Source organism: Barbus barbus, assembly GCF_936440315.1.
Source record: "Barbus barbus genome assembly, chromosome: 42".
Classification (NCBI taxonomy): Eukaryota; Metazoa; Chordata; class Actinopteri; order Cypriniformes; family Cyprinidae; genus Barbus; species Barbus barbus.
This window is the reverse complement of record NC_136720.1, coordinates 11,604,014-11,624,678: the sequence shown is the minus strand read 5'-3', so window position 1 is coordinate 11,624,678 and position 20,665 is coordinate 11,604,014. Positions and strand designations below refer to the sequence as shown.

At 36.6% G+C, this 20,665-nt stretch overlaps 1 protein-coding gene across 1 annotated transcript; it reads right to left on the bottom strand.

The window, feature by feature from the left end:
* Positions 1-441: 441 nt before the first annotated feature.
* Positions 442-2,671, bottom strand: LOC306861299 (small ribosomal subunit protein uS9-like). The gene is made up of 6 exons (XM_079403499.1): positions 2,626-2,671; positions 2,485-2,536; positions 1,700-1,801; positions 927-1,023; positions 717-764; positions 442-631 (listed from the first exon to the last, which is right to left on the bottom strand). Exons 2-6 carry the CDS (start codon positions 2,530-2,532, stop codon positions 486-488), a joined length of 441 nt encoding a protein of 146 aa, XP_079259625.1. The 5' UTR covers positions 2,533-2,536; positions 2,626-2,671; the 3' UTR covers positions 442-485.
* Positions 2,672-20,665: the final 17,994 nt, after the last annotated feature.

Genomic DNA, 20,665 nt, shown 5'->3' with positions numbered 1-20,665 from the left:
CATTCGTTCTAGGCCAGTGATATTATGCTAATGTGGTTCAGTATTTAGCATGTGTATTAATCATGTGCTGAGCTGTTATGCTGCATGTATTGATCACATCTGTCCTTGGTAGTCTTCTTCCATTGAGTATTACTCTCATAATTTTACTATAATTAATCCATGAAAACACTAAACAGCCAATCTGTAACATTACTGTAAACTAGCATTCAATTAGAGAGACGGTCAAACATTTGACCAGTAATTTTATTTTACCTCTCATTTCAAATAAAAGTGTAAGTTATTAAAAGATAACTAGACTGAGTGAAGCAGGTATGTCCACAACAAACATAATGGTTTATACACACCTTGTGGAACTGTTTGAATTCATGTTGAAATTAAAACCAATAAGGCACTGAACAAAGAACACATAACTCTTTAAGAACAAAACTCAAGACCACAGAATGTTTCCCCCTTAGTTTTATTATATGAAAATGTACAGAGAGACTTTAACGGTAGGACTTCTGGTAGCGGGCGCGAGCTCCAGGTCCACCAAACTTCTTGGACTCGCAGCGGCGGGGATCAGCGACCAGCAGGGTCCTATCGTACTGAATCAAGATATCCTTGATCTCTTTCTTGGAGGCCTCATCCACATCTGGGAAAAGAGAATAATAAGAAAATTATTGCAGTTGCTTACATGTATGTTTTTTAACATAATGACCACAATGATCCACACTTACATTTCTGATAATAGGCAACCAGGGCTTTAGAGATGGCCTGACGGATGGCTGTAAGAAGAATAAAACATGTTAATATCAGAACAGAAGTATTTATACACAGTGGTCTTGAGGAAGAATCTAACCATATATTGTTTACTAATTATTACGTACAACGACTTTTACGATCGCAAACAATCAAAAGCAAATGGCTTATAAATCTATGTTACTAACCGTAAATCTGTGCGACATGTCCACCACCCTTCACGCGAACTCTGATGTCAACGCCAGCAAAGCGCTCCTTGCCCAACAGCAGAAGAGGCTCCTGGAGCTAAAGGAAACAAAATCATATTCTTTTAGTAGACGTATGAAAAAAAACCTTCTCACATGCAGCTAAAGGACTCCATCCTGATGAATGGAGTAAATTGGGTACACACAAAATCAGCACGCAATGTGATTGTGTGGCCTACATCCGAGTGGAAGAACTTCGAACAAAAGAAGAAAAAAAATTGGATGACCCTTTATTTTCAGGTGTTCTTGTTACACATTACATGTACTTACTATTATAAAAACAATAAATTCTGCATAATTACTGATAAATTTCCCCTCCTGTGCGCTGTTAAACTTTGCCACCAGGTTAAATCAGAGTTTGAGAATTAGACTGGTTTGATTCATAAATGAAACTAGACCACTTCTGCTAACTGAAGATTAAAAAATGGCAAATTGCCATTCCTGTAATAAACACAAAGTGCTGTGGAGGACGTTAAGCATCTTATAAGCTTTAACCGTTGTGTGAGCTACCATAATTGTGTCAAAATGAAAACTGACAGCACCAATCCTTTCATTTTATTATAGTGAAAGCAGCAATTTGAATATTCTTTAAAAACCTAAATGTGCCTTCCACAGAAGAATAACGATTTACGTTACTGTGTGAACTCCATCTACAAATCATAGCGTTTACTCAACTAGAGATCTGAATGAATATGTATTTTCTGTAACAAATGTACCTTGTACTGCAGAGTGGCAGGCTCAATCATCTCAAGAGGTCTTCCATTGACTTTAACAAGTCCATTTCCCCTCTTGCAGTGGGCAACAGCAGTGGCTGTTTTCTGTTGATAGTGAAGCAGCACAGATCAGTCAACACATTTCCATAAATCAGAAACAATATTTCACATTTTTGTGCTTTTACACAATTTAACCTACACAGGACACTATTAAGAGGTTTCTCTCCAGGACACTGACAACGAACTTGCTCACTAACTATATAATGGTAATATTCAATCTTGGCAGCTACTAGAAAACATTATTTAAAACATTCCGTGCAATCCAGAGTTGAATCAGATGCTACAAATGTGCCAGGATTCTCATGACCAGGATTGGGAACCATTGCTATAACGTTACCAGGCACAAGTACAGGCTAACTGTTAGCATTACAGACAAGAGGACTAACGTTATCTCCCATATATTTATAAATATCAACCATTTCACAATAGAAAACATGGAGATCAGATGCAAAAGCTACCGTTTTGTATTAATTAAAGCCGTAAATATAAGCATTGTACCGTCCCACGTGTCAGCAAACAGCAATTACCAACACATTATTCATAATTCATTTAACCTAAACGGAACACCGGCTTATTTTACATTTTGTGTAGTTTAAAAGCACATATAGTTGCTTATGACATCTAAATCTTACTAAACTTTGGCATCGTAGTGATTTTAGCATCTGTTAGCATAGCCGGCTACCACTGCCGCGTACAGCTATCACGAGAAATATACTGCCTTCACTCACTTTACGTCCAAAAACCTGGACAGACTGTAGGGGACCTTTAGCTGGCATGATTCTGGAATAAAAACGGAACAATAATCGTTTAATTTAAGCATAAATTATATTTAAATAAGTATATTAGGTAGAAGCGCTTGAGGGACAAACCTTTCAGTGCACGAGCGCTGTTCGGAGAGGCCGTACAGGGTTTCCCGAGCGCAAAAGCAGGGGCGCTGTCGTAAACACATCCGCGAGAGAGTGTTTACGACAGTTGCTAAAGATTTTTTTAAATTCTTTTTTTATTTTTTTAATTCTTAACAGTTCACAATATTACAAACAACACATATTCACGTAAGTATATAAATCAACTAGGATTTATTGATTTTATTTGCAACACAATTTTGCACAAATGAAGCAAGCATAGCCTGTCTATTCAATTTCATTAGATGTGTTGAAATAGATGTCAAAAAGAGATCTAATTACTATATTTAGTATGTTATTAAAAAAATGCTCTGATCTATACTTTGACCTCGAGATTGGTCTCACGTGTACAGAACAGCGAATGCTCTTTTAAGTCAATAATTATCCAACTAAAATCTGAAATCAGTGTTTAAAAGAAAAAAAGCCTTATTTTATTTTTTATTCCACATGCAAAATAATAAACCTCATCACAAGGTGGCGCTCTGTTACAAGAATCATTAGAGTAGAAGGAGGTCTGTCAGATTTAGATCATATTTTTTAAACAAATTTAAAAGTATTATAAAAGTACTCTTAACCCCTTTTATTCAGTTTCATAGCCCAAGGGTTAATAGCTTCTCTTATTTCATTTGCTCAGTAATGTTAAGATGCCCTTACACAGTAGCAGCATTATTACCCCTGTGAAGAAGAAGTGCACTTAACTGTATTAAAGGTGTGTTCTTTGAATATTAAAAGTACATTTATAAAACACTGAACTTGCAGACAATATAATATTAAATAAATGGCCACAAAAGTAAAGAGTACACATTCATGACTCTTTCTTAACACATTTTAGTAGCCTACACTTTTAAAAAGTAATAGCATCAAATGAATATATTACTTTACAGTACATTTTAAATCATTGTTTTAATAATTATTTACCATGCTTTTTATGTGTTTAAAGACATAAAGCACAAAAGTACTTGATTGTAATTTTAACTGTGGGATGTTAATAATTCTAATAATAGTTATTAATAACTAATAAGTAAAAAATGAAATGAAATATTGAAATAATGTATTTTAAGTGTACTTAATTGCAGCGTCATTCTTATAAATGGGGATTGTGTTCATCGTTATTAATATGCTTAAATACATGATATTCAAGTGTCAATTAAAAATGACATTAAAGTATTTTAGTTTACCATAAATGCTTGTCAATATATTTGGCAGTACAATAGAAGTATTTTTAAATGTACTTAAAGGGTTACTCCACCCCAAAATTAAAATTTTGTCATTAATCACTTACCCCCATGTCGTCCCGTAAAAGCTTCATTCATCTTCAGAACACAATTGAAGATATTTTGGATGAAAACCGGGAGGCTTGTGTCTGTCCCATTGACTGCCAAACAATTAACACGGTCAAGGCCCAGAGAAGTATAAAAAAACATCGTCAAAATAGTCCATCTGCCATCAGTGGTTCAATCTGAATTTTACGAAGCTCCGAGAATACTTTTTGAATGCAAAGAAAACAAAAATAATGACTTTATAACAATTCGTCTCCATTTTGGAGAGTATCCGCTGGATGCAAACTGCGTACGCTGTTCTGTGTCAGCTGAGCCAAACGATGTCTGTCATACTTTTCTGGGCCTTGACAGTGTTAATTCTTTGGCAGTCAGCGGGACAGTCACAAACCTCCAAAATATCTTAAATTGTGTTCCGAAGATGAACGGAGGTCTTATGAGTTTGGAATGACATGAGAGTGAGTAATTAATGACAAAACTTTCATTTTGGGGTGGAGTAACGTTTAATGTCCTACTTAAATGGGTTCAATTAACTGCATTTAATATACATTTAAATTAATTTAAAAAAATAATTCAACTTTTCAATTAATTGCAAACAACATGCAGTTAAGTGTGTGAACACATTACATTCAGTTCAAAATTGAGCGTGTTCTTTAAAAGTGTATTATTCCTGTAACAAGTACTCTAAAAAATATGCTAAGGTCACTATTATTCTTTACAAGCGAAGTTGCATTTTTTAAAAGTGTATGTTAACTTTTTGTGTAATCCAGATGGATACAGGTTCAGTTTGCCTACTGGGTTTTGATTCAAGATTTGAAAGAATTTGAAATAACAAAGAGGTTAATCTCAAATGTGCATTGATTATTTTTTCACATATATCACTGGGGTGTCTACAACCCCATACAGTATATGGTCATTCTCAATAAAACATGCCTTTTAAGTATCCTTAAGTGGATACTTTGTCTGTATATGTGTGTACATGAAAGTTTTATGGATTTACTTATGTAGTCCTTATCTGTGAAGGCAAATCATTGTAAGCAGTCATTAGTCTAGTACCAACAAAACACTGTTTTATTCTGGTGTGCTAATTTACAAGATAAACTTGATTATCTTAGCTCATGCTTATAAACCACTTTCTCTAGTAACTCATCAATCTATTGTTCTTTTCAGATATGAAAGCTGTTCTTCTGTGTGTGTGTGTGCGAGTGTCTATCTATCTATCTATCTATCTATCTATCTATCTATCTATCTATCTATCTATCTATCTATCTATCTATCTATCTATCTATCTATCTATCTATCTATCTATCTATCTATCTATCTACTTTCGCACCTTTCTTTAGCTCTCCAGCCGCTAATTACACAAACACCAAAGGTGCAGAGTCAGGATGCATTTTGTCATCCCATCTTTCTCCCTCCACCTTAGCGCCCTCTGTTAGCAACGGTGCTTTGAAGAGGGCTGTGAGATTTGCATTTCACACTTATTCACGCTACCTTTTGCCCTGTTTATGCTGAGGTGTGTTTGTGAGATGTGTAACAAACAATACGCAAAGGGTGTTAATTAATGGAGAAGGAAGTGTGTGTGAGAGGGCTAGCTGAACAGTAGCAGTAGCTAGGCAGATGTTGGGTCTATTGTGGGGGAAATGGAGCTCACTTGGGCGACACACTGCTGTTTGTTTTGCAATGAGATAATGAGGACTCCTGCCAAAGCACTTTTATACCAGCCTGTCACTATCTAACACACAAACACTCACCCAGGGTCTTCTTTTCGCTCCCTCTTTGGCTATAACACACTCAACAGATGTGCCATCGCAGCTTTGGCACTTCAAGTGTGAATATGGTGAATATGGTTTCATTTCAAAGCTCATGTGTAAAGTCTTTTTTATTCAGAGTATGATATGTGCTTTAGGGTGGACCTCAACTTGCAGCGTGGATCATATTTAGCTTGTTTATATGATACATACGTTGCTATAAAATGCAGGTCTGGTTTGCTCATTATGGTGCTTGTTAATAACACCTCTTTTGATCACTGAAGTGTACCATTGTAAAGTCTGGTTTGATCGTTCCTCTTAATGGTGATTGCTTTAGTAGGTTAGTTAGTTCCTCTCAGAGATCTATGAAGCTCATTCAAAACAGCCACCATTTGTATTCAAAACCCTTTTGTTTTGTTTTTGAATTCACTCTGCAGTATCTAAACCAGAAGGTCAAAACACTCTTTCACAAATTCACATTTTATATTATAGGAATGTTATAGAAAATGGATACTAGTAGACAAACTCAAGCACTAGACATGATTTGGGCTCTAAGTTTCATCCCTGGAATATATGAATGGAAGTTAATTAGATAGAAATCTAAGAAACGGAGGAGGAGTTGGGCTGGTGGTGGAATGCTGGAAGAATTGCCACATGCAGATGTCCTTGTGTTGGTTTTGATAAAATTACTGCTAATGGATGCTAATGGAATCCCTGCTGGAAAAGGTGATTTGCTGGTCTTATCTGGTTTAGGATGGTCTTGCTGGTCTTCCAGCTTTTCCCAAGATTTTTAACTGTTCAGCTAGATGTTCATCAGCTGGAGTGCCCAAAAACTTTTTAAAACCTACAAAACAGACTAGCTTAACTAGCTTGGCTAGTCTGGGAGACCATCTACTATGGTTTAAGCCAGGCTCTCCTGATTTGGAATCAGTCCTAAATTGATCAAATAAGAATATTATTTGGGGATTGATTATTTGGACATTTTTTAAAAAGCAAATATTGGTAATTTTAAGTCTATCCAATTGTATGTTATTTTGATTCTCAACATTTTCTGGTACAATTTTATATTTGGTGCCATTGAGATTAGTTCCACATTTTTGAATCAAGGATCAGGTTTGTTCCACATAGGGCATTGTCTCAAAGAGTTTTCTTTGTTTTTGGTGGAAAGAGACAACGCTGGAAAAAGAGAGCATTACTAAAGAAACAGTGCCAAAACTCACAGATTTGTCTTTATTTATATGTAGTCAGACAGTGAGATCAAGTTATTGACCCAGTGTAAGTTAGTCATGCTCGCTGTGGCCAGCATTGACTCATTCTCTATGCATTTAGCCCAGACTTGAACTAAAAGGGAATTAGTCCCACTAAAAAGCCCTGCTGAACCTTTAGTCTTTAAAAACAGCACACTGTTTCTCACACGTTCTGTAAAATCTCTTTCCTCTCATTAAATGCGGCTGAGGTTGAAACGGCTGCATGGCGCCACACTATCAAAGCTGATCAGAATACAGTTACTTGGAGTAGAGTTTTAGACCAATCAGATTTCAAAGTGCATAGTACAATGATACCCAGTACAATGATACAGACATAGAAATGAAGAGACTGGCAGAAACTTTTGCATTGGAAAACACTTGCATTTCCTTCATAAAGTGTAGAAATCATATTTATTTAGTTGAATTCTCATTCTTTCACCTTTCAGGCTCTCAGAGGGTCAGAGTTAGTATTAGTACATATGAACGTGGCCTTGGAAGGTGTTTGAAGCAGGTCAGGGCAGGTGAGATGTCACGGGTTGAAAGGTGAGAGTCAGCTCCTCTACAAAACCCACAACCGACACCTGATCTTCAGCGTGAGTTCACAGGGCGTATGATTCTGTTCCCTTGGGATGGGAGGCTGAGTGATCTAAACACACACATCTCAGTGAGGTCAACTGGATTCTAATACAACGTCTAAACAGACATACAATGCCACACTCAACAAAACAAAAAAACACAACCGAGACCCAAAGTCTAGCAGCCTTTGCCCAATATGGTCAGATAAGGGCATAGGCATCAGCTCAAGTTTTGAAGTGGGGGCAGGGAGTTTATGAATATTAATAGGCTTATGCTCAAATATTTGAATACATTTTGTACTTTAATATATCAATGCACTTTACAGTAGAACTTTTAATTTTACATTATTGCAAAGTTCACTTTTTGTGTGTGTTTGGAAACATAATCAAGAAAGTGTGCTGTCGTTAAGTGGCTTTTTATTTCAGTTTATATTATCTGCAAGTACAGTTTGTTTTACAAAGATTTGAAGTACACTACAATGAAGTATACATTCAATACATACAATCAAGCTCACATCTTTTCCCTTTGGTTTACATCAGAGCCTATAAACATGATGTGCTACTTGCTAATGCTAGTCAGTGTCTGGCGGTGTTAGGGGGAGGGACAGTCTCATTTTAGAGATCATGACATTGGACTAAAGTATGGATATGCTAATGTGTCGTCTATATTATTGAACCATTTTCTTTCTCTGTTTTATCAGCCTTTGGGTGTACAGTAGCACATCTCTTTACATTGTATGCTGTGTTGGGTCACAAGTGGTCAACCGAGACCGCCGAGACACATCACTGTTTACACCTGGAAGTAACATGTGTCTCAAATATGTCTCCTGTGAATACTTGGGATCGGATTTCGCCAAGTGTAGGGTTTCATGGTTCCAGATACATTAGAGACCAACATTAAATATTTTTGGAAAGCTGACGCAGGCCTAAATTTCTGTAATCCATGTAAATTTATTTTAAAAAGCATTTTGGTAAATCTTTTATGATTAATATGCATGCATTTGTGCTGCTTTGATCTCATACTATTAGGAAACTACTTTTTTTTTTATGAACTAGTGAGGGAAATAAAATGGTAATTAAAAATGGGGAGATCTTTTTGAAATTTTGTCCAGTAGGGGTGTTAAAGTCATGGTGTGTCAAAAATTATGTACTGTCTGAATAGATATTTGAATTTAAACTTAATTTGCAATTATTAAAACAAGTATCTTCTATATAGTATGAATATGGGTAGTATGAATGAAATTCAGGCATACTATGTCAATCAATGCTGTTAATATCACGTGACTTACCAGCATCAGTTATGACGCTTCACTGCCATTTATAAATCCTTTCCCATGGCCTTGTGGGATGTGCATTTCAGAATCCGAAGTAGTAGATCATCCAAGAACTTTTCACCTATTCTGTTTTTTTGAATACGATGAATTCGGACATACTACTCTTTTGGCATACTGTTTTTTGCATACTATATAATGGGCCACAACTTCAACCTTAATTAAATCCATCTGATCCAGCTAATCAAGTCCTTCAGACTTACTAGAAAACTACAGGTATGTGCGTTGGATCAGAACGCGTTTTCTTTTAACTCTATAGTTACATGGTTTGGCACTATGGATTTTACACTACAATATAATGTGGTCAAATGTGTTTTTGACAACAATTGAATATATGGTTTGAATGATTCAATCACACAACATTTTGGACCAAAACATTACAGTATAAACAGAATCATAGATGGCCTCAAAAATAAAATATAATTTTTTTTTAGGAACAATTTTCTGAAAAGTTATTTGGGAAACCAAAAATGGTTCTTCAATAGCATCACTGCAAAACCCATTCTTATGAAAGCATATTTTTAAGAGTTTATGAGATGAGACGGTCATCTGTGGATGAGGTGGTTGCAGAAACAACACCTATTCATGACTGAAGCCATAACATACTCTTCTGTCTGTGCCATGTTATAGAACGATGTATAGATGGAAGGAAAGTGTGTGGCTGGGGGGTTTTGAGGAGGTGTTAAAAATAATGACATATCCAGATCTGCTGGCAACACTGTGCCCTGTAATTTTAATGGTTCTATGCTGGTCATGTCAAGAGGAGTACACGAACCAATCCCTCGCTCTCCAGGGAGTAATTACACCAGAAACCCCCTCACACACAGAACAATGCAAAGAGTCATCACGCACTCATACAGCCAAGGTCAAAAACAAAACCTCACACACATACACACGCTTACATTCCTTCAGCAAGGGATGGGAGCGTGACAATCGGGAAACAACGGCTGTTAGTTACAGAAAATGAATTAGGACTTGGGCTGGGGAGCGGAGAGCAGAAGAGAGGGGTAGAGGAAGTACTGGGATTACTAGCTGGACTGCAGAGTGAGTAGAGGGCCGCTTTCACCCAGTAAACTGCCCAAATTTATAAGACCTCTGGGGCTGTGCTGATACCCCATCCCTGCCCTGCACCTCCAGAACTGCTGATTTAAAAATAATCTTAAATCAACGACTGACAGGCATCAGAAATACCACAGCCAGGTCAGGGAACTCACTAACTCCAGCTCTGCATTCCACCTGTGTGCCCCTTTGTTTTTAAATATTTTAAATTAAATTAAATCATAACATATTCATAAATGATTATCTATAACCTACAAAACACAATGTATTTGTTTTCTGAAGAAAACAACATGCTCTTGTGACAGTTTGTAACAATAAATTTACATTTTGGCTAAATGTATAATACCTTCAAACATTTTCGTACCATCTACTTATATTTATTTTTCTTAATACATTTTTTTTACGTTTCCATTGTACAATTACAGTTACATTCTCATGAGATCAGGTAAAAAGAAAATGTGAGAGGTGCTTCTCCATGCAAAAGTTTCCATCACAATGCTTCTGAGGTATTGATTTTTTTTAAGTGTGTTGCTATGCGGTTGCTAGGTGGATGCTTATTGCCCCAAGTTCTAAAAAGTCCATCCCCATCTCATACTCTTGTCAAAAAATTTCGGACAAAAGGGTCCGTTAACATTTCTTTTCTTGCAAATACAATAAATTACATTTTTGTGCTTTTGCCAAAGCAACTTAGAAGCAAATTCATTAACACTTTAGTATAGGAGACAAATTTCCACTATTAACTAGTTGCTTATTAGTATGCTTATTATTAAAATATTGACTGTTTATTAGTATATAAAGTACATATTCTGCATGACCATATTCTACATGCCTAATCCTTCCCAATATCTAAACTTAACAACTATTAATAAACAGCGAATTAGGAGTTTATTTAGGTAAAAGTCTCAGAAGTTAATAGTTAATAGTGAAAATCAGACTTTAAAATAAAGTTTGACCGCAAATTCCATTCAAGATTACATTTTATTAACCTTTATCAATACCATTCCTTGGAAAAAAAAACAAAAAAACATGAGCTTGGTGTTGCTAGGAAAATGCCCTACTGTTTGAGATACATGAACCACATAATCAAGTTAAACTATTTATTGTGATTGACAAAATTATGCAAGGAAAAAAATAAGCACTCCCAAATTTTAAAGATGTGATAATGTTTTCAATAAGATAAATCTACAAAGAATGTTTTAAACAATCCAATCATAGTCAAACGGATTGACCCACTTGAGCTGAACCAGTTGAAGCCAAACATTGAATGCATACTGGTAAACTGAAGCACTTTTGCTAGCGGGTTAATTAACTTTACTAACTACTTACATAAATCATATATATATATATAAGCATAATACTAAAACTTGAATCTATATAAAATTACACAAATGCGCAAGTTATGTGCTAGTCAGAATGTGTAATACATGTTGTGAATACATTTTTTCTGTAACAACACAAAAACGTGTAAACGCATAATGAAAAACTAGCATTAAGACTTTCCAACATTGTATTACAATGATTATACTGATGTATTCTTCTCAAATTAAGGAACTTAGGTTTTTAAAACAAATTTCACAAGTTTTTGTTAACAATATATAAAATGTTTGAATATTTGGTATAAATTTGCACTTTCAGGTCAACTAAAATGTTATTTTCATTGACTGAAATTAGAATGTCATTTCAGATAGTAAGTGTAAAATACTAACATTTTTAAATATGATCTTTTATTGAATGATGTCCCATACGTCTGAAGTGTGTAAATTTAGTCATACTTGATTATGCGTACTCTGTATTCCATTGTGCCAGAAAAACTTCCCATTCTCATTTTTCTACCCGCATTAGCTACTGTTGGGCTGATGTATTGGTTTGGACGGCTGCAGCCCATCCAGTTCCGGATGTGCTGCTGGGCCCACTCTGATCTCTACTGCTCCCGCTAGGCCTCTTTTACAGCAACAGGAAATGCTGCCTGCCATGGGGTCACGACCCACTCATTTTGACATATGCGTCAAGTGCAGCCCACCCTACCAGCATAGAAGGTTTCCGGTCTGTGCAAGGTGTGGAATGATAGTTAGGGAAGGAAACGGAGGGCAGACGGAGCTAAGACAGAAGAGAGAGGCAGAATACGAAGTGAGCGAACACATCTGTCAGACATCAGCTATGCAACATCACCACACACACTGCACCGACTCACCTAGCAGAGCCTCAGCTGGCTTTAATACAGACGGTCCATAGAGACACTACTGTAAGATGCTCCACAGGCCAGACCCACATTCAGAAACTCAGAGAAATCTCTGTCTGCTTAAATGCGCTCTATATTATGGGGGACAGAAGTAAAACAATGAGCTTTGGAGCTTTTATGGGTAATTATCTTGAACAAGATGAAGCAAGTTATGCTGGCTAGATTGGCTACATTATGCCACCAATTGTAAACTACTAAACATATGAATAGATTGAAAATGAACGAAAGAAAGAAAAACGAACTAACCAATAAATAAATGGATGGATAGACATCAAATTAAATTTAAATTGATTTTATTATGTGAGTATTAAGAGTAGCCTACTGAGTGATATGAGTGAATGAAACTAGCATATGATTTTATGTTGAAAATCATGACAATGTCATTATACTACAATTTTTTTGTATAATTGTTGACCAATCAGAAGCAAGTATTCCTGAGAGCCATGTACATGTGCTTAAAGGGATCATATTTTTAATTATTTTGTCATCATGATTTGTCATTTGAATTCCATAAGACTTTGGTTAATCTTCAAAACACACATTATTTTTAATGAAACCTCAGAGGTTTGTGTTCATTTTACAACGCTTTTAGGGCTTTTTTTGCTCACCTGGGCTTTCAATGGAGAGACAGAAACTTCTGATGTTTCATTTTAAAATATCTTAAATAGTTTTTTGAAGATTAACCAAAGTCTTATTGGATTGGAACAATATGAGAGAGAGAGTAAATGATGACATAATTTTGGGTGAGCTATCCCTTTAACCAGTTTTCAGACTTCCAGACTACTTTAACAGAAGAAGTTATATTTAATTTGATTGATAAATATAGAGGATACATTTTTAAGAGTCTCTGATGTATAATTTTAGTGATGTGTATGTAGTGCCATTTGAGCCAGTGGAAGTGAGTAAATAAGCAGTGTTGCTGAAAGCTTAGCTTTTTAACAAACGAGCCAGGGTTTCTTCAACTGGATTTATGTCTTTCCAGCACTGGTATTTGTCCCTCTGCCAGCTGTTTTCTCTTTCTGAGGTAAATCCCAATAAATCAAAGAGAGCTAATCTGCTGAGAAAAATGCGCCCTTGCCCGTCGGAGGGCTAACTTTTCCTCCATTGGTTACAGGACATGAATCACATGAAAGATCAGCACTTTGTAATGGCAGGCAAGCGGTTCTGCTCTTACAAAATGTTGGCACAACTTTAGTTTTGTTTTAAACCCAACAAAGTGTTTTGAAATGCTTTCAGTATGTCAGTACAGTATGTTCATTTGATCAAATGTAGTGCATTTATTAGAGTAATATATATATACTGTATATATATTTATATTGCATAAAGAAAATTAAGCAGAAAAATGTTATTGTCATCATTGTAATGTGATATATAAATATTATACATTATTTTCTATTATTGTAAATATTCTACAATATATAATAAAATGATATGATATAATATAATATTGCATCTGCACATCATAGTAGTAATTGAGTACTGAATCATTTATATTGATTTTTATTTGTTAAGAAATTTAAAAATGACTGATTTTTAATTATTAAAATAATGAACAAAAAATTCTTAATTGTCCCAAAATTGTTTCCATTGTTTAAAAAAAATATATAATTTGAGATTCCCCTAAAAGTTCACACATTGATCTGATATTATTAGACAGAATTCTGATGGGACCATTAAATTATGAGTACTTTTTCTTAGTCAAACATTTGACACATCAACAATAAGTATACATCAGGATTTTGTCTCAGATGTGACTCTTCTCTGCTCTCTATCTCAGCTCACTTAGGGGTCATCCTGCTCATCTGTGAGTGGTAAAGTGATCTGATCATTATGTCATTTGTCATGAAAAATCCTGATGTATAGTTTCATTTAGACATTAGACAGACTGACCTGAAGAATGCAGATTATAATTTATACCTAATAAACTGTCAGATTTGACCATATATCTCTAAAAATAAGACATTCCCAGAGCTAACATTTATGGGTGCATGACCTGTGTATTCATAGGATTAGCGTTTGGTATCATGTGACGTCTTTTTAGGGTTTATTTCTTCAGCATGTTATTCTATATTTAAATTAATTGTAGATCAATTTTAATTATTTAAGAATTAAAATTAACCACCTTTGGTTTATCTTACAGAATTGTTTTTTTTTTTCATTGAGAAAAAAATAAATCAAATCTTATGTATATAAAAAAAAAAAAAACGTTTTTAAGATTGTGATATCCACAATCTTTCAAGTGTATCCAGACTTTCTGACTATTATTTTTAGGTCATATCACATAATTGAAATGTTACTATGGATTTGACCTTGTGAGACTCACTGAGAGCATTTGATAGCCTATGAAGGGCTGGCACAGGGGTTTGTGTGAGGAGGAGTTGACCCTAGAAGAGGGTCGGGGTTCTCGAGACTGACCTCACCATGACCTCTGTTTGTTTTTACAGGTTTCTGTGCTCCCCTTTGAAACCTAGCCTAAGAAACCAGCCCCCTCCATTAGGTCCTCTACCTAAACATGGCACTGTCTGAACATGGGCTTGACAATCTAGCAAACACTCTTGAGGCGAATAAAATCATACGCCTTTAGTTGCTTTAGCACCTGATTTTCAAAAGGAATTATGCAAACGAGTTAATGACGCACAGTCTTGCAGGCCGGTTTGGAAATAGATAGCTATGCTTAATCTCTTTCCCACCTTTCTAGGCTGCTCTTCGCCCATTATTTAAGGACTTTGGTATATTGAGTAAGATGTGGGTGAGTTACACCGACCTCTTACCCTTCTGAGTCATCTCTGAAGCCCCAGTGCTCCAGTGCTACTGAGGTACAAAGGTTCAGAGAAACCTAACTAACAACAACCACTTCACCCTTTCTTCATCTTTACTTACGCATGATGTATGAAGTGTGAAATTACCTATGTTAGTGATTATATTTAAGATGGTGAGTCTCTGGGAACAATCTTTTTTCTTTTTTCCCTCAGTCATGCTTGAAACTCTTCTTACACAGCTGAAATAAAAACGAAGAGAACTTTGGCTTCATCCACGTTTTATGTCTTTATGTTTCAGATCATGAAATCTTTGTGTCTAGGCAGATGTCTGTCCTCCATTTTCTCCACTATCGAGCAGCTGTAATGTCTACAATGTCTCGTAAGCAATCCCCGTGCTCTGTGTTTGGATATTAGACTGAACATAAGAGTCTTCATTTTCTCCCAACATCTGAGCTGCTGAGAATGCAGTGGATTACTTTAATTTTTCAAGGTAATGCGCCTCAGAATCTATCTAAATACGTGTATCACTCCAGACTCCTTTGTGAATGTCATTTTGTTATAGTGCTTAACGATTTAACCGTATTTTTGTGCATACATTATCAAAGTATTTTAATTTATCAGCTCGGCGCTTGTAAGATTAGTTCACGCCACGCTGTTCGTTTGGTATATTGAGCTGTGCTGATGATAGGTCAGTGTGGCGCGAGTAACGTAAATTTTTGATGCAACCCGAAAGCTTTCTGATCTTGCATAGACAGCAACACGACTGACATGTTCAAGGTCCAGAAAGGTAGTAAGGACATCGTTAAAATAGTCCATGTGACATCAGTGGTTCAACCATGATTTTATGAAGCTACGAGAATACTTTTTGTGCGCAAAGAAAACAAAAGCACATAGCATCATACTGACAACCACCTTAACATTGCAGTTGTAATGTTTATTCTTGTACTCTTTTCATAATCCCTCATTGCATATTTGATATTGACCGCCCACTCTGCAGCATCTGGGCATCTGAAGACCAATCAAGGCATCTCGCCAAACTCTGTGAGGAGCATGACCAGATGAGCAAATCCATAGGAATGCTCCTCAGAACAAGCCGTGCATGGTGCTCAGCACAATTTGTCTCTTTACACTATCTACTGGGACGCGCACATATCCGTATCCTTTGCTCAGAGATCTCAGAGCATTCTGCTAGAATGTTCACACACAGCTTTTTGCTTTTTAAAGCATTCTGTATTGTGATGAATGTTGTTGGAAATGTTATTGCTTACTTGGATGTCTCCTTCATGACATAATCAGCAACTTCCTCTCAGCTTACGCTTACAGAGAGCACAGTGGGTCTCAGCACAAACTGTTCGGCAGCAAAACAATGGCAAATGCTAGTTTTGCGGGCTCTCAGTGCTGGTGGGCATGATGGTGATTGGGAAGCGGCATCCGCAGCGGCTCTGAAACACTAAAGTTACAGCGCCCCACTGTGTCACACGGTGGGTGGGATAGAGATAAAACAAAGTGGAATCTGCAGCTTTGTTTTTGCTAGCTATTTGTGACCTGTTATCAGACACACACTGGGGTGTGCTAAGGGTTAATGACCCAAGTTTTTTGTTATCTAGAAAGCCAATCTCACAAACCAAAATATGTAATGATGATGAGAGGATTTGAAGCATCTTTGCATACTTTCTAAGTTTGATTTTTGGTGTTTTTGTGAAACATTTATGAAACTTGCACATTTTCATGTGTAAATGCATGAGGTGTGAATATATCCACTGGAGGTCTCACAAATCAAGCGATGACTTCGTGTGTGGTGTTTTGTCCCCCATCTGTCCCCCATGTCCTGCGTGGAGAGGGTCAGTGGTGATCCAAGACGAGGGCTGTCCTGTCCTCACCCAGACTGTCTTCACCTCCATTACACAGTGTGAAACAACAAATTAACCAGCGGCCCTCCAAATGACACCCAAAACCAGCACAAGTTTGAAAAAAAAAAAAAAAAACTTTTTGCCCTCCTGTGTGGTCTGATTTTTTTAAGCACAGTTGCTTTCATTGTGTGTGGAAAAACAATATGAGAAGCATACATTTTTTATGTTTTATGTTGTCTTTTTTCATGGGAACCATGTAAGTTGTGCATGTACAAGTATGTACAGAGGCCCTAAAAAGTATGTTAATGCTTAAGTCACTCTGCAAAATTCACGAATGCCATGGCATTAGTTAACAAAATATCCAACCAAATGGTTTGATTGATTTGTTGGCACAAGCTATCACAATAAAGATAAAATATTGTGCAACATATCAGTAAAAGTGTAGTAACCATGTTTTTTTTGGTGAATTGATTACCATTTGTTTAACCACAGTTTTCTACAGTTTCCATGTTTAAACTATGGTTAGTGTAGCAAAACCAAGGTTGATTTGTGGTTACCATGGTTCAACTAGTAACTGTGTTTTTTTTTTTTTTTTTCAGTAAAACCATGGTTAATTTTCATAAGGGTCGTTAAAATTATGAAGTTCACCTGTGGTTATCTGTTTGCATATGCTACTTTGTTACATGTGGTCCAGCTATTGCAATGTCATTTATATAAGTGTGTCTGATGATGTGCACAAATACTCTTTTGCGATGCACAACTAAAGTTTAGCTTAAACAGTGAATTATGGCACGACCAATGTTGCGTTCATGGCTTCAATTTCCAGGGAATGCCTAAATGTAGTTATTACATTACATGCTTTATTCTTAAAACACATAGTAAAAAAACAAGAATTAATAGATCAATATTCTGTCTTATTCTGGTCAGTTTATAGATGTTTGTAGATTATCAATGGATAATTTGACATATTTTTATATTTTTGGTTTAGTAACAATACTTGAAATTTTATGTTGTTAAAGAATACACACAGCAACCATTTGGAAAGGGTCTTTGAACCCCTACTGAGCACCTAGGAGATGAAACAGCAAGGTAGACCCCATCTACAGGTTGATTTTGTAATGAAATTGTTATATATTGCTATTACTGCTATATATTTTCAGTTCCACTAGGAAAATGGGCTTATGTGTTCCCATATATTCTGTGAGAAGACATAAATAAAAAGATGGTATTGTGGGGCAGTGCTATAAGAACGTGTGCGTAAAATGAAGGTGAGCTGACTGTAGGAATGGGGGGAGAGTTTGTGCTCAGATTCTCGAGGCCTCGCTACCGTTACACACATAAATCAGCAGAGCGTGACTAAATCCCCGGTAACAGGAGCCGGAGCTGTGGTCCCCCCGGACCCCGCAGTGCACATCATTGTGTGAGCACGCTGAACCCTCAGCCCCTGCCTCCAACCTCAGCACACACCGCTAACCCAAACACTGAGGTCAGACTTGGACCCCGCTCGCAAAGCACAAACACGCACTGACACCGGGACCTAGACTCCGATAAAGCCATTAAAGCCATTAGAGACAGACATCACCTGAAATCTGCACTGGGGACCCTCTGCGAGATCCAATGATGGATGGAAGGTTAAGAACCAAAGACACGCTAAGAAGAAAAGCAAACATCACTGTTCATTGCCTCCATGTTTAGTTGTATTTACCGCTGCATCATCAAATGTCATGAACAATATATAATTAGGTATTGAAATTTTGGTAACACTTTAGTATAGGGACCAATTGATTCTATTAACCAGTTGTTTATTAGCATGTCTATTCTTAACATATTGGCTGTTTATTAGTACGTTTAAAACACATATTCTTCATGCCCATATTCTATATCCCTAATCCTACCTTACTAACTAGTAATAAGGAGTAATTAGGAGTTTATTGAGGGAAAAGTCGCAGTTAGTAGTTAGTTAATAGTGAGAACTGGACCTTAAAATAAAGCCTGACCAAAATTTTAACTAGTTACTTATTAGCATGCATATTACTAGAATATTAGCCAGTTATTACTACTAATTAAGCACATATTAATGCCTTATTCTACAAGACCTTATTCTACATCCCTAATCCCTAAATTTAACAATTACCTTACTAACTCTTAATAACCAGCAAATTAGGAATTTCTTGAGGGAAAAGTCATAGTTAATAGTGAATAAGTGTTCCCTATTCTAAAGTGTTACTGTAACTTATCCTACACAGTTTATGCAGTTATTGCTTAATTTGTGTAGCTTGTTAAGAAGAAGTGTTTTATTTTATTTTTACTGAGCATAAATATTTCACCTGTCAGATGATGAAGTGAAAACACCTGTTAAATTTACACTGGACACACCTTAGATTAGCGAACACATATTCATTATTAACTATTAAGACTTAATAAAGTATTAATTTGCAGTCTCTTGATAGTAAGTTAGTAATTATGTTTAGGTTTGGGGTAGAGTTAAGGGATCTAGAATATGGTCATGTAGAATAAGGCATTAATATGTGCTTTATAAGGACTAATAAACAACTAATATACTAGTACTATGCATGCTAAGAAATGAGTTAATAGTGAATAGTGCTCCTCAATCTAAAGTGTTACCCTTACACTTATGGTGGGACACAAGAAACCTGTAGTAGGGGTTAATCTTTCAGAACATCTTAGCAACCGCACAGCAACACTTCTGCATCCACCCAGAAAACCTTAGGATCATGGCAACAACTTCTGCATTTGCAATCGCTTTTCCTCTGTAGGGTCACAGGTGTAATATTAAAATTGATCACTTCTTACTGTTTTGGTAGTAATGTGATTTGTCAAAAAAAAAAAAAAAAAAAATCATTCTCAGGCAGTATTGTAGTCTAGATTCTCTATTTTCCTCCCCATCTTCCCACACTATGACTACTGTCACCTATGTCATATAATACCTCATAACACTTAACCTCACAGTATCACTACGATCTTTACTGTGTCTGAGCAGGTGGGCTTGACCACCAAGAGACTAGGAGTTAAAGTGTGATGTGTTCATGTGAGGGTAAACAGCTGATCTCTCTTGTCCAAGTCCTCAACATGTTTGTTGTTTGTTTTCAGTCTTGTTTACAAGAACCACCCCAGTAGTACACGGACGAGGTCCAACCACGCTGTCGTCTGGCAGGAATTCATAGAATGCGGGCTGCAGTTGGCACTGACAGATAATCGTTGCTCTCACACCCCTTAATTTACGCTCGTCCCCAACACACACCACCCAATCCATAATCTAGGTTTACACAGTAAATTTAGACTCGAGTAAACCTGTTGAGAATAATTCACATATTTTCGAAACTAAGAACCACGGGATACTCTTACAATTGTAAATTCCGTCACCTGAATGGTTGGACATAAAGAAGATCCTGTTTGTCACGATTACGGAGACTAGATGGAACTCAAATTTCATTTATGGCCAAGACTAGACACATACATTGCTGAACAGACAGGCACTGCAGCTTGATGGCCAGCTCATAGCACTTTGTCAACACAGCGCTTGCAGCACGGTGCAACTGATATATCTGCACCATCCCAACAAGCATTCTTGTAACTGAAACTGCAGTGCATAGTAGTACTAATACCACGATCTTAAATTCCCAGAGAATGGGAGAACTAATATGATGTATGCTTAGTATGCAACCCAAAGTACTAAACTCTGTGCTTTGGACATAAATGATACCTCAAACTGAGCAGGTTGTTGGAAGAGAACCCCTCAGCAACAACCCAGCACAGCAATGCATGGCCTGTCAGAGTGAGCCATTTTAAGCAGGCATACATCCAGGACTTTGCAACAACAACCTAACACAGCAATCTGAGCTGCAGTACAGTGGACTGTGCATGAAAATCATGGGGACCCCTGGTAAATCTGAGCTGG